Raw genomic sequence first — 24,285 nt, forward strand, 5'->3', positions numbered from 1 at the left:
TAGTGTTGGGCGATATGCTCAATTTTCATATCGTCGTATCGTCAGCCTGTGAGATCACAGATACACGATATTATCGTGCTAATTTATGTAGCCTAATTATTTACTTAGTTTCATTGTGGGAAAGTGAACCAACTCCAGCGTAAGGATAAAAGCAGCCTAATGTTTTTAATAAGACCGAATTTGTATTTAACATGATAACAAATTAATAGAAACATCGTAAGTTACTAATTATAATGCTTACATTTCCTCAGTTATTCAAAAAGCAGCTACAGAAAACAAGCAAAGAACATTACACTACCAAACAACATCATCACAAGCTCAGTCTAGCGCGTTATGCACTTTAAAAACACTCGCGTTAAACTCAGCGAATATACGCTGTATGAATAAATCTCTTATACTTACATCGGACGTAGATCTGCACTTTGTTGTTTATGATGAGAGAATTTGTGAGTTAGAATTCAGTCAGCGCGCTATCGTCAAAGGCATCAACCACAGGCGATATCTCTGACTATCGTCAATACACGATAATATCGTCTATCGGCACATCCCTAGCTGGCAGGCAGCAGCGTTTATTAGTGCAAACCAAATGAAGGGCATTTTTCAGCCTTTTCCAATGAGCTACTGTCATCGATGGCAGACTACCTAATTCGAAGTGTAAATCTATTGTCATAAGTTGTGTGTTTGACTTAAAGCAGACCGATCGGTGTATGACGTCAAAATACTGCAAGAGTGACTTACCCCTTATTTACAATGCGGCGGGTTACGACTCCGACGCGGCCACTCTAGTCAATGCTTAAGTTTCCATCAGAAGCGGCTCTCCGCACCGCTTCGCTAAAGATAGGTGCCTCGCCTATTTTTGACGGTAAGAGTGTGCCCTCGAATATGCTCTAGAACCACTCTACTCGACGCGGGCAAAATTAAATCGAGGATTTTGTTTTAATTGAATACTCTAATAGAATCGAGGAATCATTGCAGCCCTAATTAGGCCTGGGCGATAAAACAGTATCGATATTTATCGACGGTACACCATCATCGATAACGATAGAAAATTTTTCCGATGTATCGCACAATAGTTTCACACTTTTTAAAAAAAATTTATTTAAAGGTGCGTGTTATGAGTGACAAGCAGAGCGCCAACAGAACACACAAACACACGCTGAAATGAGTGCCGTGCGATGAGGGGACTGTGAATCAAAAAAAGGAATATTAGTCGAATTTAAAATAAAAATTTGCATTCGAATGAAAAAAACGGTATATTTGAATGTTAGGTGTGCGTCAGAGAGCCTTATCAGCGGCGCACGAGATGTGGTGAGGATGATGTTGTTGCATTTTGATGTTTTTGTTAGTCTATATCCAGTTGAAACCACAAGATGCGCCGCTGCTGCATATTCAAAATATTAGAGAAATATAGAAGCTCAATGCGGAGATGATATTGGTTAGGTTAAAACCAAAACCAAGCCATTCACCCAGAACGCATATTCGGCGCATTCTTGACTGTTGCACTCGCGTCTCGCACAAGAGATGATTAATAGAAAGCCATGTAAAGTTAAAAGAGGTTAAACTTTTAGAAAACATGTCTCGAGAATTTGTGGGGGTTTTATTTCATTCCACTGCGTCTTATGTGTTTTTAAATGCAATCGTGTGATCGGCGCTTTGGCTATTTGTATTAAGCTATACATAAATACATGATGCTGTTTTGTTCATTATTGTTTATGCAATTTACGAAATCATATTTGATTTATAAATGTCAGTTTAGACATTATGTACTTTTTTTATAGACCGATTCGTATTTTCAGGTAAAAGTAACTTTAACTTTTTGTTTCAGGGTCAGTCAAGTGAACCGTCATCTCAGCAAGAGACACCACATCCTCAGCCATCATCATCCTCATTCTTAGCACAGCCAATGGACAGCTCCCCACCTCCACCTTCCTCCTCATCCTCAGCTTCACAGACAGAAGGAGCAACTCACTCTGGACCCAAGTAAGAGAAAATATTAGGGTCTAAGACAAATAAAATAGTCCGTGATGAGGAAAAAGCTTTTAACAATCTAGGTAAAAAGCATGCGCCAGGCTCTTAGAAATGTATTTCTGGTATTCATGTTGATTTCATATGGTTAATAGAAAATTGTCTTCAATCTTCAAGAAGTTTTGGATTTAATGGCTCTAAAAATGTCACGTGGTGTAACCATTAAAGGGATAGTTCAAACAAAAATGAACAATTACTCTTAATTTACTCACACTCAGGCCAACCTGGATGCACAATAGAGGACTTCTATTTCCCAGTAGAACAGTAAAAAAGATGTTTAGCTAAAACCATTGTCCTTGGTGAGTCAAACCTTGTCACTTTGAGAGTCAAAAAACAAAAACTTATCCAAGCAGTACAATTAAATAACCATGGCTCCTGACGATATATTATATCTTATGAAGTGAAATGCTTGGACGGTGCAAGAAACTGAACATTATTAACATTATTACCTGAATAACCTGATCTAAATTAAGAGCAAATTGACCATCCCTCTAAGTAAAAAGTCAATGTATTTTCCTTAAACCTTGAATGCATGTACATGATACATTGTGTACATCTAGATGTCAGTGCAGCAGATGCTGGCTGGTGTTGGAGAAATGGGGCGTAATGTCAGAGTGAGCACCAGCACAGGAGTGAGTCATACTTGCGTCCTCTAACTTCACCAACCATACTTACATAATTATGAACATTATAAGCAGTGTACTGAATGTTTGTATTAGAAGCGCTTTTGCTTTGTCTGGTCACAGTCTGTTGTTTAAAATGGAAGGTTATCTCTGGACACATCTACAGTAATTTATTTCCTCTCTCACAGAGCAGTGGCTCTGTGGATGTCCATATCAACGTGGACCAATCAGTGCAGAGCGAGCCCAGGATGAGGCTCCAGCTGGCTGAAAGCTTGCTGCGAGAGACACAGGCTTTAATCCACAGACTTGAGGTGCAGAACAAATATTTACATCCAACAAATAAAACAATCTTTTTGGATTTCTTAATTATATATCAAATGTCATTCGGCTTGATTCGTATTTTCAGGTAAAAGTAACTTTAACTTTTTGTTTCAGGGTCAGTCAAGTGAACCGTCATCTCAGCAAGAGACACCACATCCTCAGCCATCATCATCCTCATTCTTAGCACAGCCAATGGACAGCTCCCCACCTCCACCTTCCTCCTCATCCTCAGCTTCACAGACAGAAGGAGCAACTCACTCTGGACCCAAGTAAGAGAAAATATTAGGGTCTAGGACAAATAAAATAGTCCGTGATGAGGAAAAATCTTTTAACAATCTAGGTAAAAAGCATGCGCCAGGCTCTTAGAAATGTATTTCTGGTATTCATGTTGATTTCATATGGTTAATTGAAAATTGTCTTCAATCTTCAAGAAGGTTTGGATTTAATGGCTCTAAAAATGTCACGTGGTGTAACCATTAAAGGGATAGTTCAACCAAAAATGAACAATTACTCTTAATTTACTCACACTCAGGCCAACCTGGATGCACAATAGAGGACTTCTATTTCCCAGTAGAACAGTAAAAAAGATGTTTAGCTAAAACCATTGTCCTTGGTGAGTCAAACCTTGTCACTTTGAGAGTCAAAAAACAAAAACTTATCCAAGCAGTACAATTAAATAACCATGGCTCCTGACGATATATTATATCTTATGAAGTGAAATGCTTGGACGGTGCAAGAAACTGAACATTATTAACATTATTACCTGAATAACCTGATCTAAATTAAGAGCAAATTGACCATCCCTCTAAGTAAAAAGTCAATGTATTTTCCTTAAACCTTGAATGCATGTACATGATACATTGTGTACATGAATGTACACATCTTAATAATTTCAATATTTTTCAAGATAAGTAATTTTTAAAACTATCATGATTATTCATAATATTATTTTGGGGGAGACATTGATGTTTTATAACCTGAACCTTGCCTTGTCATAAAAAGATCAAATCATGTGATATACAATACTGTACAAAAGTTTGAGGTAAGTTTTCATATTTTCAAGTGTCTTATGATCAATAAGGCTGCATTTAGTTGATAAAATGTACAGTAAAACACTAATATTGTGGAATATTATTACATTTTAATATACTTTTTAAAATATCATTCTGATACACGTTTTCCTGCTCAGGAAATATATTCAGTGTTGAAAAAAACAATTCACTATTGTTTGTGGAAAACATATTATACATTTTTTTTTCAGGATTCTTTGATGAATATAAAGTTCAAAAGAACAGCATTTATTTGAAATAGAGGTTTCATAACATTTATAACAGTTTTTAATGTCACCTTTGATATGTGTCCTTGCTAAATAAAAGCTTTAAAAAAAAAAAACTCACTGTCCCTGAACGTTGAATGGTGATGTATCGTCATGTCTTTGGCCCATTACTTTTTTTTTTACATGTACAAAGTGTAACTTCTTTCCATGTCTCAACAGTCACCCCAGCCCTTTAGAGTTGGTGGAGGTTTCAAGATAAGTAATTTTTAAAACTATCATGATTATTCATAATATTATTTTGGGGGAGACATTGATGTTTTATAACCTGAACCTTGCCTTGTCATAAAAAGATCAAATCATGTGATATACAATACTGTACAAAAGTTTGAGGTAAGTTTTCATATTTTCAAGTGTCTTATGATCAATAAGGCTGCATTTAGTTGATAAAATGTACAGTAAAACACTAATATTGTGGAATATTATTACATTTTAATATACTTTTTAAAATATCATTCTGATACACGTTTTCCTGCTCAGGAAATATATTCAGTGTTGAAAAAAACAATTCACTATTGTTTGTGGAAAACATATTATACATTTTTTTTTCAGGATTCTTTGATGAATATAAAGTTCAAAAGAACAGCATTTATTTGAAATAGAGGTTTCATAACATTTATAACAGTTTTTAATGTCACCTTTGATATGTGTCCTTGCTAAATAAAAGCTTAAAAAAAAAAAACTCACTGTCCCTGAACGTTGAATGGTGATGTATCGTCATGTCTTTGGCCCATTACTTTTTTTTTTTACATGTACAAAGTGTAACTTCTTTCCATGTCTCAACAGTCACCCCAGCCCTTTAGAGTTGGTGGAGGTTCTGTCAGAGGTGCGAAGGGTGGAGGAGCGCCTCCGTCCATTCATGGAGAGAACACATTCCATCCTTGGAGCGGCCAGTTCCGCTGACTACAATAACAATGTATGCCCGCGATAGTTTAATGTTACATAATTGTCATATGCGCTGTAAGGCATCATACTAATCTTCTGAAAATGGGTTTCTTGGACAGACTCAAGAGCGAGAGGAGGATCAGCGCACTCTCAATTTGATTGGAGAGTCACTCCATCTCCTTGGCAACACATTGGTGGCTCTGAGTGACCTCCGATGCAATTTATCAGCTCAGCCACCCCGCCACTTACATGTGGCGCGGCCCATGTCTCACTACACCTCCCCTGTTGTGCTGCAGAGTGGACCGCCCCATATTCCCATTCCAGTGAGCTAACCAACTATACATGCAAAACTACTTTCATACTATTAGTAACAAACAGTCAGCCTCAAAATATGTCATCTTCTAGATGAACCTGGGCTCCACTATGACCATGACGGCAAACAGCAGACAGACAAGCGAGGGTCAGGCCCAAACCTCACAGCCCAGCAACCAATCAGAGCCTCAGGGTCAGGCACCACCTCCTCCACTGAATGGAGCCAGTCAACAGACGGGTCATGGTCAGGGGACGCCAAGAGTGATCAGAATCACTCACCAGACCATGGAGCCAGTGGTCATGATGCAGATGAACCTGGATGGTATGTCACCAACCCGCAATCAGAAGCCCAGTGTTCTTAGCACTGTGATTTAGCCATGCTGCCCATTCCTGGTCTGCTGCACTTCAGAATAATCCAAACTCTTTTCTTCATCATGCTATAATTTTATAATTTAAAATAGTTGCTTTCAAAAAAGGAATTGTGAGACCTGGAATGGGTAGCTGTAGTGTAACTGCCGACCACTGATCTGTGCATTTCTGTGCAGCAGATTCAGACAGTGGAGTGCAGGGCCAAAGGCAACAGAACCCCAGAGCTGCTGGAGAGACTGGTTAGTTTCCACCTCTCTCTATAGCCAGTAACCATTGGCAAAAAAATTCACTCAAAAAATACGCTTTATCATCATTTACATGCCCTCATGTCATTCAAAACCAGTTTGACTTACTGTTTTACACTGAACACAAAACAATAAATATTTGCAGAATTTCTACACTGCATGTTTTCCATGCAACAAAATAAAAGCGGGACTGGGGCTAAAGAGATCCAGACATCATCATAATAATTAAATTCACCATATACATTGTAGTCTTTTAACATGGGTTGCCCATGGGGGTGTTAGGGGCCCATTGACAATTTCAGAGAAAAATTGTTTAAAATAGTAAAAAAAAAAACACATTTGCCATTGCTTATTTTTTTATTTTGAAGAAAACTGAAAAACGTTGTATTGACAGCAATATATTTATCGTTAAAGTTAGTGAAGTTTGTGGAATTAACTCTTTATTAGATATTGTTTATTAGATGCAGACTTATTAAAATGTTTACTGGGCACACACACACACACACACACACACATATATATATATATGTATGTATATATGTGGGCCTCTAACACTAGTTTGCACTATTCTTTTTCTATTCTGTTTTTCTTTTAATTTATTATATAATTAAAAACAAAAAACTTGCATACACATGCATGTGGAATTAACTCTTTATTAGATATTGTTTATTAGATGCAGACTTACTAAAATGTTTACTGGGCACACACACACACACACATATATATATATATGTATGTATATATGTGGGCCTCTAACACTAGTTTGCACTATTCTTTTTCTATTCTGTTTTTCTTTTAATTTATTATATAATTAAAAACAAAAAACTTGCATACACATGCATATGTTTTAATATTGTTAACATAAAAAGTTGAACACTGATAATTGAAATATTTGAAACTTTAAATGTGAAATTAAAACATCCAGTAGGTGTCAGCAAGTCACTGTTAATAAGTGAGTCATTGCGATTGAACCGAATCATTTAAAACGGTTGATTCATTCAGGAACCAGACACCCTCATGTTGCTCAGCGACGCAACACAGTGTTGTGACTTAGTTTGGAATTATTTTTGTTGGCGAAATAGAGCAAAACAGGCAATATGGTGTCTAAAACGTAAATCTCTTAATATTAACTTCTTGTTTATTGAACAGTTATCAATATCTGTTCAATAATATAATAATCAATATCACATTCTTGTGGTATTGATTTTAAAACATCCAGTAGGTGTCAGCAAGTCACTGTTAATAAGTGAGTCATTGCGATTGAACCGAATCATTTAAAACGGTTGATTCATTCAGGAACCAGACACCCTCATGTTGCTCAGCGACGCAACACAGTGTTGTGACTTAGTTTGGAATTATTTTTGTTGGCGAAATAGAGCAAAACAGGCAATATGGTGTCTAAAACGTAAATCTCTTAATATTAACTTCTTGTTTATTGAACAGTTATCAATATCTGTTCAATAATATAATAATCAATATGGTATTGATTAACTACATGAAATGATATAAAGGCCCCATATCTTGAATTTTGTGATGCATTTTAATAGAATGAATCATGCAGCGAAAGAACGCAATCTAAATGCGCATGCACACTAGTCTAACCTACTAGACTTCATTATGTCATGTATACGTGCACATTTTGTTTGGATTTTGCAATATACTCGATAATGTCAAAACGCACATCGTAAAACAACAATTATGAAATGTGTAGATTCAGTGGCGAACGCCGTTACCTGCAAACTCCGTCCCACAGGCTTTACAGTGAATGCAGTGCATAGAGCACACAGCGCAGTGCATTTTCATAGCGAAGCCACTCGAAGTCTTTCAACCATTTTCTCCGAAAACTGTACGCCGCCTTTTCGGCTGGTGGATCAACATTCACCACATGATCGCTATCACCAGCACCATTATTTGTAACTTTAGGCGGCTTACAAAAGTAATGTCAGTGTTCTTTTCATTTTCTCTCTTCTTCAGCCCTTTACATTCCGTGCGGTAGTTAGCCTGTCACCTGACAGCAGAAAGCAGTGACTGAGCGATTGACAGCTAATATTAACCAATCTAAAATCTGCATTAAAGTTAACAATGTAACAATGTAAAGCTTAAGTTTAATTGGTTATGTAACGTTTGATGGAATGACAGACCGGTCACCGTATCAGCACTCAGAAGGCACATACTTCCCATGTAGTTTTGGATTTTGTTTTCCCTTAATAATAAAAACCTTCATATAAAAACTGCATGTTGTGTTTACTTGTGTTATCTTTGACTAATATTTAAATTAGTTTGATGATCTGAAACATTAAAGTGTGACAAACATGCAAAAAAATAAGATATCAGGAAGGGGGCCAACACTTTTTCAAACCACTGTATATGCACTCGCACAAATACTCCCAAATATATTTTGAGGTCGCACAGATTAAATTTCGGGAGCATATGCGATCAAAATGGTCGCAATTTCAAGCCTTGTGTTTACATATAGTCCACAAGACAAAAAATTGCTGTAATTATTAAAATAGCCCTCTTCAAAAGTTTGGGAACCCTTGGTTCTTAATACTGTGTTTGGTTACCTGGATGAGCTACAACTGTTTTTTTTTTTGTTTTGTGATGGTTGTTCATGAGTCCCTTGTTTGTTCTGAACAGTTAAACTGAGCACTGATCTTCAGAAAAATCCTCCATGTCCTGCAGATTCTTCAGTTTTCCAGCATCTTTTTGGTGAAATCTTTTTGAATTTGAAGATCAAGGAAATTGTACTTAATTTGTCTTCCAGGAAACATGCAAGTATCTTCTGTTGCTTCCGAAGGGCAGTACTAAATGGAAAAAAATTATATTTGAACAAAATAAGAAAAATTTGGATGACATCTCAGTGTTTCCCCTGCCATTATTTTAGGGGGGCGGCCGCCACCCCAACGGCACCCCCCCGCGCCCCTTGAAGGTCAAGTTAATTTGATTTAATTATATTTTCTGTATAGCGCCAGATCACAACTGAAATCATTTAAAGTTACCTTTCCTATAGAACAGGTACAGTATATACCTTGCTCTTTTATTAAGCAAACTAAATAGCCTTATGTTATTGATCTTATTTACACGACGGCATGTCATTTCAGTCTCTACGTTATGGTCGCGCTCTCTGTATCACGCACAGCGGTGTTCCGCCCGATAGTATTTGTAAATATTAAGCCGCAAAACGATGCATATTTAAATATGAATTCTGCGTATCTCTGTTAATGAATGGCACAGACGGCCGCCACCCCAACGGCACCCCCCCGCGCCCCTTGAAGGTCAAGTTAATTTGATTTAATTATATTTTCTGTATAGCGCCAGATCACAACTGAAATCATTTAAAGTTACCTTTCCTATAGAACAGGTACAGTATATACCTTGCTCTTTTATTAAGCAAACTAAATAGCCTTATGTTATTGATCTTATTTACACGACGGCATGTCATTTCAGTCTCTACGTTATGGTCGCGCTCTCTGTATCAACACAAGCGATCCCCCGCCCGATAGTATTTGTAAATATTAAGCCGCAAAACGATGCATATTTAAATATGAATTCTGCGTGTCTCTATGTTAATGAATGGCACAGACGCGCGGTTGTGTGTAGTACTCGTACTGAAACGCTCGTGACGCTTCCGGTGATATTTTGTTGAAATTATCACAGATTCTGCAAGGGTTTTCCAAACTTTTGCATGCCACTGTATATGTATATACTGTACATATGTATGTACAGGTTTAAGCGCTTTGGGTGTACAACAATACACAATAAAGCGCTATATAAGTGCATCATCATTCATTCATTCATATACTGTATGTACTGTACATGCAAATATTTCTTAAATATATACATGTATGTGTGTGTATTTTTATAGTCATACAAATATACACAGTACACACATATTATGCAAACACAAAATTTTGGATGCGATTAATCTATTTGACAGCCCTGTAGTAATTTAGTTTTTTTTAATTAGCATTCATTTTTATATTTTCAATTAATAATAGTTTTATGTGATTTTGTTAATTTTATTAGCTTTTTATATATTTCTATTTGGTTTTTATTTTAGTTAATGATCATTTTAATACTTTATTTTATGAAAAGTTTTTTAATTACAAAAATGTTTTTAATAGTTTTAATTTATGATATCAACACTGCTCTGGAGGTTCTTCAAAATTCCTTTTTTAGTGTTCTGTGGAAGAAATCAAGTCATACTGGTTTGGAACATCGTGTGAGTAAATGATGACAAAATTGTTAATTTGAGTGGTGTTAAAGTACTATTTTTGCACTGGGATGTAACACAGCTGTTGTTTGTAGTCTTGTGTGTAAAATTTAAACCTTGCAACAGTTTCATTTTACAGCAGTGTTAGTAGTCACTTTTCATTGAATTGTGTGCGTCTGTTCTCTGAAGGCACCACAGCACCCATCCATGTACCAGGACTGCCACCGGAGTTCATGCAGGCCATCATTCATCAGATCTCCCAGCAGGCTGTGGCCATGGCAACCGCAGCCTCTGCTGGGCAGCAGCAGGGCACTGCAGGCACAGGTGCCCAGAGTGCAGACAGCCCGGCTCCTCCGCCACCTCAGGCCAGGGTGGTCATCACACGGCCCACCTTATCTCCACGCATCCCCCAACCAATGAGCACCAGAGGGACCACCATCAACCTGCGGGCAACAGTGCCCCCACCAGCAGGACAACAGACTAACCAAGTATGAACTTTTAAGATAAATTGTTAGTGTGTTTAGGAGAGCTTTGGACATAAAACCAAAGTCCCTTTCAAGGAAAGTCGGTGGCCATATTTGCAACACCTGAAATCTCAAAAACTGCTTGCCACATTCATATTTGAATTACATATTTCAAATCAGTAACAAAATATGACATTAACTGTCCCATTAATGTTGTTTCTTATACTCAAATATTGTTTAAAAAAGCTTATATTTCAGTGATGTGATGGTTTTACCATTTACCATATCTAATCTCTTTGCATAAAACTCATTGATAATTTTTGTTCTTCAATCAAGGGCAACCCTATGACGTCCTCTCCTCTCACACAGATGGTCAGTGGTTTGGTAGGGCAACTTTTGATGCCATTGCACACAGGTGAGTGGTCCTTACCTATTCAGTTCCTCTTCAAGATCCAACATTACAAAGCTTGTAAACATTCCATGTTTTCCATCATCAGGCGACCAGACGTCCACTACCTCATCGTCCCATTCCTTCTCTTTCTCTACCTCCACAGCTACCCCTTCCTCCTCCTCTATCTCCTCCTCCACTGCTCCTCCATCCTCTACCAACACATCCGGTCAGACGTCCACCCACACCACCAGTACAGCGTCCATGGGTCAGTCCCAGGAAGGCGGCCCAGGAGATAACCTAGCTCAGCTGCTGGGCTCACTTTTGGGAGGAGTTGCGGGAGCTGGTGGAGGGGTGTCTGGAGGTCCTCCCTCCATTACAGTGACTGTTCCAGGTGTCCCTGCATTTATCCAGGGCCTGTCTGAGTTCATTCCGGTTGGTGCCTTTCTAAGCAAATGGGTTTTTGTAGTCTTATTTTACCAAAAGTGTTCATTTGAACGTCCTGTTTTCTTTGCAGTCTGGCCAGCCTGTGTTTTCTCCACCAAACCAGCAGCCTCCACCCTCACAAGCCACGCCTTCTGCCCCTTCAGGAGCTGCCCACACTACCGCCCCTCAGCCTCCCAGTGGAGGTGGAGAGACCCTCAGCCCTGAGCTTTTCACAGGCATCGTGCAGGGCGTCCTGTCCACAATGATGGGTTCTCTGGGTGCTGGTCAAGGCAACACTGAGAGCATCACCCAGTTTATTCAGAGACTTTCCCAGACCAGCAACCTCTTCACTCCTGGAACTGGAGATGCAGTGGGTCAGTTTCTGTGTTTCATTGGCTCAACTCAAAGTTGCATTTGATGTACTTGTGCTTGACTGTCTGTGTTTGTTTGGCAGGGTTCTTTGGAGATCTGCTGTCTCTGGTGTGTCAGAGTTTCTCAATGGTAGACATGGTTCTGCTGCTACATGGTAATCCTCAGCCTCTGAGCCGCATTCAGCCCCAGCTCATGGCCTTCTTCACTGAGCACTATCTACAAGGCCGAGAGCCCACCGATGCCAACATAGCTGTGAGTCTGAGCTCACACTGCTTTCATACATGACTTTCATCTCAGATGAGTTACATACTCAATTGACGTACTCAGTAATTGGGTTCTATTATGATATTATCTTTGACTATAAATATTACACACTAGTGTTCATTTTGTCAGGCATTTTTAATTTAGTCTTAGTCCTGTGTCAAATGTACTTTTTGTGTCATTGCCAACAAAGGGTATATTATAACAAAGTATTGAGATGAAATTTTGTTATTGACCAAATACTTGTTTTCCACCATAATTTGCAAATAAATTCTTTAAAAATCCTACAATGTGATTTTCTGGATTTTTTTTCTCATTTTGTCTCTCATAGTTGAGGTATACCTATGATGAAAATTACAGGCCTCTCTCATCTTTTTAAGTGGGAGAACTTGCACAATTGGTGGCTGACTAAATACTTTTTTTCCCCACTGTATCAATCTTGGCCTGTTTTAGTCAAGTTTTATTCGACTAAATGTCTGAGCATTTTAGTTCAGTTTTAGTCAACGAAGTCTTAGTCACATTTTCATCATGCTGTATAATGGGTAAACTGATTAAAAATATATATACTAGGGGTGTAACTAGTGCTGGGCGGTTCATACCGGTTCATATTGGTGTTTATTTTTGTTATGATATTAATTTTTAAAATACCGCAAAACCGGTGTATGTCGCTTAAACAACGTTCGGAACGCGACACTGTTTGAAAGGGGTCCCATTTCACTGTTGCACTGTGGTGAGGGAACAGTTGTATGTGTTACTAAGCGTGAAAGTTCCGCTGTAGAACTAATAGAACGTGATGACACCGAAGAACTCATCCACAGTATCCACATTGACCACCACAAATGGTGGTCTGTAAGCTTCTGTTACACTGTGGAAGCTTCTGTCACGAAAACAAATTCCTCGTATGTGTAAACATACCTGGCAATAAAGCTCATTCTCTTCTTCTTCTGACAAATATCTACCGCCTCCTGCCATCATCTCTCGCGTCTCACACACACACGAGCGCGACTTGAGCACTAGATTTAGTGGCTTTTTTCCATAGGATATTCATACTGACGAACCTAGCGACTTTTTTGGATAAACCTTAGCTATGGTTCAGTTGGAAGATTTCACCAGTGCTGTCCCGCGAACGTGAGGTCTGACTTTCCCGGAGAAGTGTCACCTCTCTCGGCGTCTGTTCTGTGCAGTGAGCGGCAGAGAAGCAGCAGATTCAGTTGGCCGCACCGCAGCCGAGTCAAAACGAGGATTTGTAAAGAAGAATGTCGGAGGATTTCGATATAAGCCAAGAGGAGACTGGTTTGCCGTGTGAGACACTTTTTTTTTATTTTTATGTCACGGCGCTTTTTATTTCACTTCTTTGGGACTGAAGCACTGCAACACCCGCTGACTGCAATGATAGAGCTTGGAATAGCCAGGACAATTTTTTATATAACTCCGACTGGATTTGTCTGAAAGAAGAAAGTCATATACACCTAGGATGCCTCTGGGGTGAGTAAAACACAGCCTAATTTTCATTTTTGGGTGAACTAACTGTGAAAGGTCCCGCGATAACCTCCCCTTGCTGGGTTGCATCGAAAGACGATGATCTTGTATTGACGATAGCCAGAGATATTGTCAAAGACATCAATTATTGGCAATATTAAAAGGATTTGGCATGTCCAATTAATGTAGGCCTGTTACATTCTTATATTATTAGGCCTATTATTATTATGAATACTTTTATTATTAAATTAAGATTACAATTTGCCCCGCAATAATTACCACATAACTGACACGTTGCAAGGATAACAAAAGATTAGGCTATTTACTCCTCGATTAAAATGTTTTAAAAAAGGTCTTTTAAAACAGGTCTATTTTACAATGAATTATAGGCCTATTATTAAAATATTAACACTGCAGTCCTCAATAAAAATCAATGAAATAAAAAGCTTTTATTTCAAGCACCAACTTTCAATAACAACCTGTTTAACACTAAATACGTTTCTTCAAATTTTTTTCCACTATGTACGGGCCACAAGAGAAATATTACGGAAATAAATTAAAACCGTTAGCTATATAGGCTACTGTTATCAGCATATGTTGAAGTACATTCATCTCTCGTCGTCTCTGAGAGAATAGCCTATGCGGCGTCAGTTGCCGTATCGAAACGAACCGTGAATTTTGTGAATCATTACACCCCTAATATATACATATATTTTTGCTCAAAATTATAATCAAAATGACTGTTGTCATTTGAGAAATTATTTTTTGCATTTTAGCTAGTGCACTTTCACCAATAAGCACAAATCAATAGAATGTCGACTCATACACATGGTTTATTTTCTATTGTACTGATTACAGGTTACTTATAACATAAATTAATATCAAAGACTTGTGCACTCTCTCTGTCTACATTATGAAAACAACCATGAAATTTCTAATAGAAATTCCAATATTTCTAAATTGCGATAATGGTTCTCTATTAAAACAACAGCGGTTGCATAGGTACATTTATTCAGAAACCAAAATCGCAAACAAAATAGTCGAGATCTTATGACAGAACACAGACCAGCTGATTGACACGCAATGAAATTTAATATAAGCAGAATATCTCACATAAGGATTGCTAAACTTCAGCTTGCTTGTTTGCCGGTGTTTTCAGATCATCTTCGGTGCTTTCGCAATGAAGAGCAAGTGCGTGCGCATGGTTGCCAGATTGCAAACATTTAACAAAACACTGAGCAGAAAATGTATCCTTTTAACAGAGAAGCTCTGATTCGAGGATTTGAAGTCTTCAAAACCGCACACATGAAAGCTTACGTTATACAGCAGTACGCTGAGATTTTGGTAAAATGTTTATTTTTTTTAATACATTTTAGTCTCGTCTTTTATTGTCAACGATATTGCATGTGATATGATCACAGTAGGGCTGTCAAAAATTGTTTTGATTATCAAATTCGTTGAATTTAAAATAAAAATCCACATTCGAATGCAAAAACGTTGCATTTGAATTTTAGGTGTGTGTCAGGCAGCCTTATCAGTGGCACACAAGATGCAATGACTATGTAGGTGTCATTGCATTTTAATGCTTTTTTTAGCCTATCCAGTTGAACCCACTGGATATGGTGCTGCTCATCCAAAATATTGCGGAAAAAGAGAACTTCAATGCGGAGAAGATGTTGTTTACATCAAAACTGAAACCAAGCCGTTCCCACAGAACGCATATTTATCGAATTTTCTAGTGGGACATCTATCAACATTGCACTCGCGTCTCACACAAGAGAGCCGCATGTTTAGAAAGTCATGTAAAATTAATGCAAGTTCAACTTTTAAAAAACATGTCTCGAGACTTTGTGGCAATTATTTTGCATCCCACTGCATCATGTTTTTAAATGAAAAAAAGTGCTCTTTGTGATTAGTTTTCGGTCTTTTGTTTTAAACTATACATATACATATATGATGCTGTTTTGTTTCTAATTGTTAAGCAACGTAATTATATATTGTTTATAAACATTATGCACTTTTTTTCAAAGATAGTTGTATTGTTTTATTGCTTAGAAGAAACATGCATTAGTAGAGGAGCCTCAGGAGAGAAGCCAAAAGCTTCTTTCCCCCTAAAAGAAATTATGCCTTTTAAATTCGAATATAATTCGAATATTGATAATATTTTGATACAAATTTCGAATTTAGTTATTCAGCCATTTTTAACAGCTCTAGATCACCGTTATTGTTTATTGACCTTATTTCTGTCTCATCATTGTCTCGTTTTAGTCAGGGGAAAAAAGCTGGTCAAGGAACATTTTTCGTCATAGTTTTCGTTAACGAAATTAACATTACACACACTTAACGGACTTTTTTTTTGTTGAACATTTTGGAGTCATGATGCAAACAAATAGTTTATTCAGTGTTTTGATTCACTGATTCATTGAAATGGTCACTTCGAAAGAACAATGAAAATAATGAAAACATTATTAAATAAAAAAGTATAAAAAAAACAAACAAAAAAAACACTTGACCCTCAAACGCTTGCACTGATCATATTGAGTTTCCTATTCGTCTATTATTTGTTACTCTTATAAGGGAAGACTATATGTTTAGGATCTTAGTATTAATCCAAGACTAAAATGAAAGGATTTACCTTAACCCTTGTGCTTTGATTTGATTTTCCTGATTTTCTTTTTTTCTTTTTTTTTTTTTTAACTCTTTTTTTTTTTTAAAAAAAAAAAAAAAAAAAAAAAAAACTTTGCTATGTGTATTGCGTTAGGCTAACTGAGACTTGTCATAGCACTTGTATTTTATTGCTCTTTTGTTGATTTGATTGCTGCTTAAATATTGTTACAATATAAAATAGCTGTTTTCTATTTTAATATATTTTAAAATGCAATTTATTCCTGTGCTGGCAAAGCTGAATTCTCAGCATCATTACTCCAGTATTCAGTGTCAGGAGAAAAAAAACTAATAGAAAATTCAAAAGAACAGCATTTATCTGAAATAGAAAATTGTATAATAATATGTTTATTGAGCAGCAAATCAGCATATTAGAATGAAAATTCCAACACAGTAATAAATTGCATTTTTAAATATATTCAAATAGAAAAGTTATTTTAAATTGTAATTTTTCACAATATTACTGTTTTCTGCTGTATTTTGGATCAAATAAATACAGCCTTGGTGAGCAGAAAAGCCGTTTAAAAATAAAAAGCATCACTGATCTAAAACTAATTAATTTTTTATTTCATTAAATAAAATGTATTTTATTGACAATTTTATTGTCATTTTTAATAATTTTATTGTGCTTTTGCTGTTATCATTATTAATAATAATAATTAGCTTTATTTTTATTTCTGTTATTTTTTTAGTGTTCTTAGTATCTCTGTTTAAACTTCAGTTAATTTCCGTTAAAGTTTCAAAAAAAATATTAGTCTAGTTAACAATAACACACACACATCATAAGCAATTGTTCTTTGTGTATTTCCTGTCCCTTAGGCCTTGAACACATCTGGATGTTTGTCTGCACTATAAACTGTATTTCATAATAGTATTATGTGATTATATGTTACAGATGGAAGAGGGTCTGTCTCCTGCTCCTTCCACCACTGCAGAGGAAGTCATGGCATCCTCAGGAGACACTGCTGATGGTGATGAACCACCTGGCAGGCCATTGTTAGAGGAGACACGAGGAGCAGTAGCCATGGCACCAGTAGACAGGGAGGAGTCAACTGGAGAGGCGGAGCCATGGGCAGCAACTCTTCCTCCTGTGAGACTCCATTGTCTGTTGTGATTTAGTGTATCTGCTAAATGTTTATTTTATCACCTTTTTGTTGTACACTGACTAAGAAATAATGTGTGTTAAATATATGTTAATCAGGAGTGGGTACCCATCATAAGACATGACATGTTGACCCAGAGGAAGATGAAAGCACAGCCGCCTCTGTCTGATGCTTATCTGCATGGGATGCCAGCTAAGAGGAGGAAGGTCTGTGCGCCAACTACATTCATTTAAAACTAGAACGCTACCAAAGAACACCTATGCAAAATGAACAATTCAATTAAAACCGCTTTCCTCCCTTCACAGATCACACAGGGGGAGGGTCCTCATCCCTCTCTCGCTGAGGCTGTGAGTCGAGCTGCCAGAACAGCAGGGGTGAGACCTGTTACTGCCCCAGATAACCTACAGGGGGAGCTGGAGGCACCAGAGCTGCAGGAAGTTTATACACAACAGGTAAGAAACTAAAATTGCACCTGATCTGTCCTGAGACACCTGCACGGAATAGCCTTACAACTGGCTAATAGCTTCGGACCTGTAGCACCGAGCCCAAAATCACGATGCGTTTCCACCGTCGGGCCAGAAGCTCCGCAGCGTTTCACTAAAACCCGCCTCTTTGGAACAGCGTCACGCAACCCCATCATTTCACTAACAAAGAGAAGTTATCAGAAAACTAATAAGAAATAAGTCACTGGAACTAGCGTGATCACAAAACGATCATGATAAAAGCGGCCGTTTGTTTGCATGTTTTGTTAAAGATTTAAATCCAAAAGCATTGGTGTTTTACAATTATAAGTGATACATTGATCATAATGAATTTATCAGGATTGAAAATTAGTCACACAGAAATAAAGCGGTATGAACCGTTATTTCACAAAAGAAAGAGGACACATACCCTACTTATTCAGTCAAGTCTGTTTCTGTTTATTTGTAGTCACAATATACATCACATTTAGAAAGAATGATCATTTCTATATTTTTTTCCATCAAAAATACAACCTGAGTAGCAGAGGGAGCTCCTGAACAAAAACCATTATTAGATTTTTATGACATACACAGAGCTAAAGTCTCGAGATGTGACTTATGACGGATCAAATATGTTACTAAATAAATACACGATCGTGATAGAAAATGAGAAGCTGACGTTGATTTCTTCAAGCGGCCGTATTTACCATGTTTACTATGGTAACGTTAATGGCTAGCGTGCATAGTCTTTTGCATCGCTTATAAATATTTCTGCCTTGTATGGCGATCATAATCCACATTGAATCTCAAACAGAAGTTATTTCAAACACTCGCTGCTGTTTGAAAGTGAGTTTTGAGCTGAAATTAAAGTCTTTAATGCTGGTGTTATAGCTGTTAACTTTCTGAAATGATCCGCGGCGCTGACGCTCTCCAGACGCGGAGAAACTCTGCCTTTGTTCATAACCACTCCTCTAGCCCCAGTTGGCCCGCTTTGGCCCAAGGTTTTAGTCGGGCCAAAAAAACCCTGGCTGTTGGCCACAAGGAAGCACCGACGAGGCACGATCAAGCCCCGGAAGTGACAGTGGAGACGCAACTGGCCCTGGCACGCACTAGCACGCATGCTTTTGGCCCGACAGTGGAAACACGGCTATTGGTTCTCAAACGCAATTCCTGGAGGGCCACAGCTCTGCACAGTTTAGCTCCAACCCTAATCAAACACACCTGATCCAGCTAATCAAGGCCTTCAGGATTACTAGAAACTTCCAAGCAGGTGTGATTTGGAGCTGGTTGGAGCTAAACTCTGCAGAGCTGTGGCCCTCCAGGAATTGAATTTGAGACCACTGCCTTACAAGGTCTTAAATCAGAGCAGAAAGTATTTTGATAAAGCTGTGGCATGAAATGTTGCACGAACAGCAAAGAAATATCTTTCTCAGTATTTTTGTCTTATTTTCCAGTACAAATATCCTTAAATCAAGATACCTTAACTTCAGATGCAAAGTGAACATATGAACTCTTTTTCTTGTTTTCTGAGAAAAAAATTAAGTTACTTTATTCTTTTTTTTTTTTGATTAATTTTTTGACATTTTCAGATTTATTAGAATAGGACTGATCAGAACTGACAGGAAGTGAAGTGGGAGAGAGATAGGGGTGGGATCGGGAAAGGTCCTTGAGTCGGGATTCGAACTCGGGACACACGTAGGGCAGCTGTGCTGCCCACAGGGCTATCGGTGCCGACAAGTCAATTTATTCTTAAGACAACAACAAATATCTCTCGGTAGGGTCTGAAAACTTGTTTTGCGTTTTAATTGAGTTCATATTTCTAAGCTCATAGGCAGATTTTTAAAAATGTTTTAATGATAAAATATTTGGAGTGGAAAACAAGACAAAAATACTAAAGAACATAACTTTTTGCAGTGTGATCAGACAGTACAGTAATAGGTATTTCTAACTATTTCATATTTTTTTTAGCTTTTTTTTTTTATTAAAATGTAATGGAGCTTGACTTTGAAGTGTTGCTAATACAACTCATTGTGTTCTACTTGGACATTTACATTTAGACATTGTTTTCCATTTAATTTATTCTGTTTAATTCTGTGCTTTTGCCTTTATTTTTTAATAATAATATTTCGCTTTATTTTTCTTTTCTTTTAGTACTTGGCTTATTACTATAACTTATTTCAGTTGCCAAGACAGCATTTCTATTTTTTCTCATCTTATATTTATATTTTTCTCATATTTTATCTTTCTTTTTTTTTTAAAGAAAACAACTGTTAGTTTTGGGGCTGATTTTTCCATACTGTTCCTGTGAGTTTCAAAGTGTTCCCATAGAATTTTAATATATACTGCAGGGGTGGAAAACACTGTCCCTGGTGAGCCACAGTCCTGCAGAGCACAGCTCCAACCCTAATTAAAACTCACCTGCCTGGAGCTTTTTTTTTTTTTGTAACTCTTCAGCTGAGGACTCCTAACCCAACAGCTCGGTTTACTCTGTCTTGTCATCTGTCAAACATAGTCATCATGACCAGGACGTCTCGAAGGAACGGCCAATAGCGTCTCGTGCATTGAGGGGTTCCAGCTGTTTTGAAATCGGCGACTGACACATATCTCAGATGTCTGCCATAGTCAAATGTGTGGATAGTGGCTAAATATAGAGCCGGTGAACTAGACCGGCCATGGAGGCAGAAGAAACTAGACTTTCTTTCCACTACGTGGCATCCATTTGTCGGAAACAGCATCTTATAATCTTAGTAGATGTCAAAACATTCAGTTTTAATCTGACAGGATTCATATATGCCCCTGTCCATTGTAAATTAGCTGTACATTGTTGTAATAAGTTGTTTTAATAATGACGATAATATCAGGCACATATACATGAAGAAAACGTAATTCGTTCCAGCTTGACCTGCTCAGTGTGTAGATGGAGGAGATGCCAAGATTGCTGTTTACAAGCTCCAGGCATGTTGAACGTGATTAGATGTACAGCACTGCATATTCGTCACTGAGGACTGGAAGAGTTTTAGTCATAGTGAATGCCATACAGCTGTTATTTGTATTTCTTGCATGCCAAAAACATCTTGTTGGCTCCATCATGTTGTTCATGAATGTGGCGGTTACAAAATAAATGGTTCTAGTTTTAAAGAAACGGCTGTGTCTGCCTCCATATGTTTGGCCACTTACATTAAAGAAACCTCTTTGCTATGGTTTAGTTTTTAAAACAAGCACAATGACTTTCATCTGGATACAAATCGGTATCTCTTTACTTTAAGATATAAAACTGTGATACCCAGGAAATGAGAATTTGGACAGACAATTTTTGCATTAATTACATTAATAGGGTCTCAACCATTCAACCATGTGTAAAATGTTTTTTTTATATATTTTTTTTGGTTGGTTGTTTTTTTTTATCAATAACTAAACCAGCATTTGGCCCCTTAAGTGCTAGCTGAACAATTTTTTAATTTATGGTAAATTTCTAACCCTGTTACCCATACTTTACTGACATTATTGAAACTTTATTCAACTCAAACTGGTGACATAGCTGAATTTTTTTTTTTTAATAAAACTAGTATAAAATAAATAGAACATTATAATAAATAAAACTAATTATAACTAGTTATGGTTAATTATTCATATTTCCCATGAGCTGATTAGCTACAATCATTCAAAAGTTTAGGGTTGGTAAGATTTTTTTAAATGTTTTTGAAATAAGTCTCAAATGCTTACCAAGGCTGCATTAATTGATCAAGATTACGGTAAAAACTCTTAACGTATAAAATGTTATTAAAATGTAAAATAACACATTTCTATTTAAAAAATAGTTTTATTCCTGTGATGCAACACTGCCTTTACACCAGTTTTATGTCTTACGATATTTAGAAATCATTCTAATATGCTGATTTGCATTTTTTGTATTATCAATGTTGAAAACAGTTGTGCTACTTAAATGTGCAAACCATGATACATTTTTAAATATAAAGTTCAAATAAACAGCATTTATTTAAAATATATATTTAAAGCCTTTATTATCACTGTTATCAAATTAATGCATCTTTGCTGAGAAAAAAAAAACTTTAAAAAAATAAAATAAACTTTTGAAAGGTGGTGTACCATAACAAAAATAAAGAGAATTAAACTATATTCAAATAAGTATTCATATAAGTTTAAACTCCTATTTGAACCTCAAAAAAACTGTACCTCATGGAAATTGCCTTTATATGCAACAAAAACATTATTTTGCAGATAATTCAAATTCCTAAATGGAAGTGGATAAAACAAAAACACACCAAAAATATCAATGTCAGTATGCATTTATTTGTCTCACAACATATTCAACACAGGTTTCTGGGTAATTAGTGCAGAAATAATCACCAGCACAATTACTCAGCCATGTTTTATATGGATCTGCTTTAACAGGTTCTGATTGTGGAGTGATAGCGTTTCATGCTTTTATTGTCCATTTAAAAGCGCAAGCACTTGAGACAGATGTGTTCTGACTACTTTGTGACACAGGAAGTCCATTAAAGCGTTTGGTCTATGTCTTTACCACAGGAAGCTAGAGCAGTTGAACTGTTCTTGTGGGTGGAGAGCATGTGTTAGCACACGAATTACATTACTGAGCTAAACTGACCAATTAACCTGGAGAAAAATAACCCACGCTTTGCTCTGCAGATGCAAATACACTTTTGAATATACTTCAATGGGAAAGAATTTGAAAGCATGTGTCTTTCAAATAACAGTGCTTAATTGACATGGAGGCAATGGCAAGACCAGAGCAGATTTGGCAATGTAATTATGCAGGGAGCCATACTGGCTGATAACTTCTACCATGTGACTTGCACACTGAAAACAATTCAAGCATGGAAAGGAAGGGCAAACAAGAACAAGTCCAGACAGGAAACTAAACTCTCTATGCTCAAAGGCAGTCCCTGGCATCACTTTCCCTTAAAGGTCAACAAAAAGGCAGCAACCCTAAAGACGTAAATGAAACAGCTGGTTTTCATCTACCTTCCTCTATAACGTTTAAACCAATGCAACTGATGAAAACTCCAATTAATATATAAATACAAAAAATATATAATTATTACAATAAGCTGATCAAGACGTAAATATCATGACCAATTCCTCTGCCGATTCCTTACTGTGAATGTGTGCTGAACCATCTTCACCTTTTATCTGGCATGTGCTTTAAAAGCCAGTTTTACAGCCGAGCTGCCTAAATGTATTTAGAGATAGCATTGAATTTACCTGTAACGTACTGGGTCATCAAAACCTGTATGTTAACAGCTGTGTGTTAGTTAAAGGGATAGTTCACCCAAAAATGAAAATTGGCTGTTTATCTGCTTACCCCCAGGGCACCCAAGATGTAGGTGACTTTGTTTCTTCAGTAGAACACAAACAAAGATATTTAACTCAAACCGTTGCAGTCTGTCAGTCTTATAATGGAAGTGAATGGGAATCATGGCTTTGAGAGTCAAAAAAACATACACAAACAAAACCAAATTAAACCCTGCGGCTCGTGACGATACATTGATGTTAAAAGACACAAAACGATCGGTCTGTGCAAGAAACTGAACAGAATTTATATAATTTTTTACCTCTGATCCACCGCGATGTCCAACTGTCCTGAGCGCGTTCTCGACAGCCGGCCACCTATCTCTCAAATGGACCATTTACACTCCTTATTGAGATTGTAGATAGTGTCAATGGTCCGTTTGAGAGATAGGTGGCGGTAATGCACTTATAAGTCTGCGATCCGCCGTAAAGCAAGAAGAAGAAGACGCCTCACGGGCCGGCTGTCGAGAACGCGCTCAGGACAGTTGGACATTGCGGTGGATCAGAGGTAAAAAATGATATAAATACTGTTCAGTTTCTTGCACAGACCGATCGTTTCGTGTCTTTTCACATCAATGTATCGTCACGAGCCGCAGGGTTTAATGTGGTTTTGTTTGTGTATGTTTTTTTGACTCTCAAAGCCATGATTCCCATTCACTTCCATTATTAGACTGATAGACTGCAACGGTTTGAGTTAAATATCTTTGTTTGTGTTCTACTGAGGAAACAAAGTCACCTACATCTTGGGTGCCCTGGGGGTAAGCAGATAAACATCCAATTTTCATTTTTGGGTGAACTATCCCTTTAACCTCCTAGTTAGTGATGGCCTCATGTGTTACGATTCAAACCAGTTTGGTGATATTCGAACAATGGAAATTAAAGAGCGCACAAAGAAGATTGTTTCAAGTGAGAGCAGTTTTTGGATTTCCCCCCCCAAAAATGGTTTCCAATAACTCATTCACTCAAGCCACACAATACAGCGCTGCATCTTTTTCAGTCTTTTTAATGGT

The 24,285-nt window shown here is 37.3% G+C and overlaps 1 protein-coding gene across 1 annotated transcript; it reads left to right on the forward strand.

Moving 5' to 3' along the window:
- The first annotated feature begins 2,572 nt into the window (after positions 1 to 2,572).
- LOC107584328 (large proline-rich protein BAG6-like) lies at positions 2,573 to 22,375 on the forward strand. Its single transcript, XM_016270905.1, has 16 exons — positions 2,573 to 2,657; positions 2,837 to 2,959; positions 3,084 to 3,238; positions 5,089 to 5,218; positions 5,307 to 5,510; positions 5,593 to 5,821; positions 6,045 to 6,107; positions 10,516 to 10,814; positions 11,127 to 11,205; positions 11,288 to 11,613; positions 11,696 to 11,978; positions 12,059 to 12,252; positions 17,276 to 17,470; positions 17,582 to 17,689; positions 17,789 to 17,935; positions 22,358 to 22,375. Exons 1-16 carry the CDS (start codon positions 2,586 to 2,588, stop codon positions 22,373 to 22,375), a joined length of 2,625 nt encoding a protein of 874 aa, XP_016126391.1. The 5' UTR covers positions 2,573 to 2,585.
- The last annotated feature ends 1,910 nt before the right edge of the window (positions 22,376 to 24,285 follow it).

The sequence above is a fragment of the Sinocyclocheilus grahami genome, unplaced genomic scaffold, assembly GCF_001515645.1.
Source record: "Sinocyclocheilus grahami isolate Dianchi unplaced genomic scaffold, SAMN03320097.WGS_v1.1 scaffold58.1, whole genome shotgun sequence".
Classification (NCBI taxonomy): Eukaryota; Metazoa; Chordata; class Actinopteri; order Cypriniformes; family Cyprinidae; genus Sinocyclocheilus; species Sinocyclocheilus grahami.

Coding starts and splice junctions, on each gene's coding strand:
- LOC107584328 (XM_016270905.1), top strand. CDS start 2,586: ATGTCAGTGCAGCAGATGCTGGCTGGTGTTGGAGAAATGGGGCGTAAT. Junction 6,108..10,515: donor CAGAGCTGCTGGAGAGACTG/GTTAGTTTCCAC, acceptor TGTTCTCTGAAG/GCACCACAGCACCCATCCAT. Junction 11,206..11,287: donor TTTGATGCCATTGCACACAG/GTGAGTGGTCCT, acceptor TTCCATCATCAG/GCGACCAGACGTCCACTACC.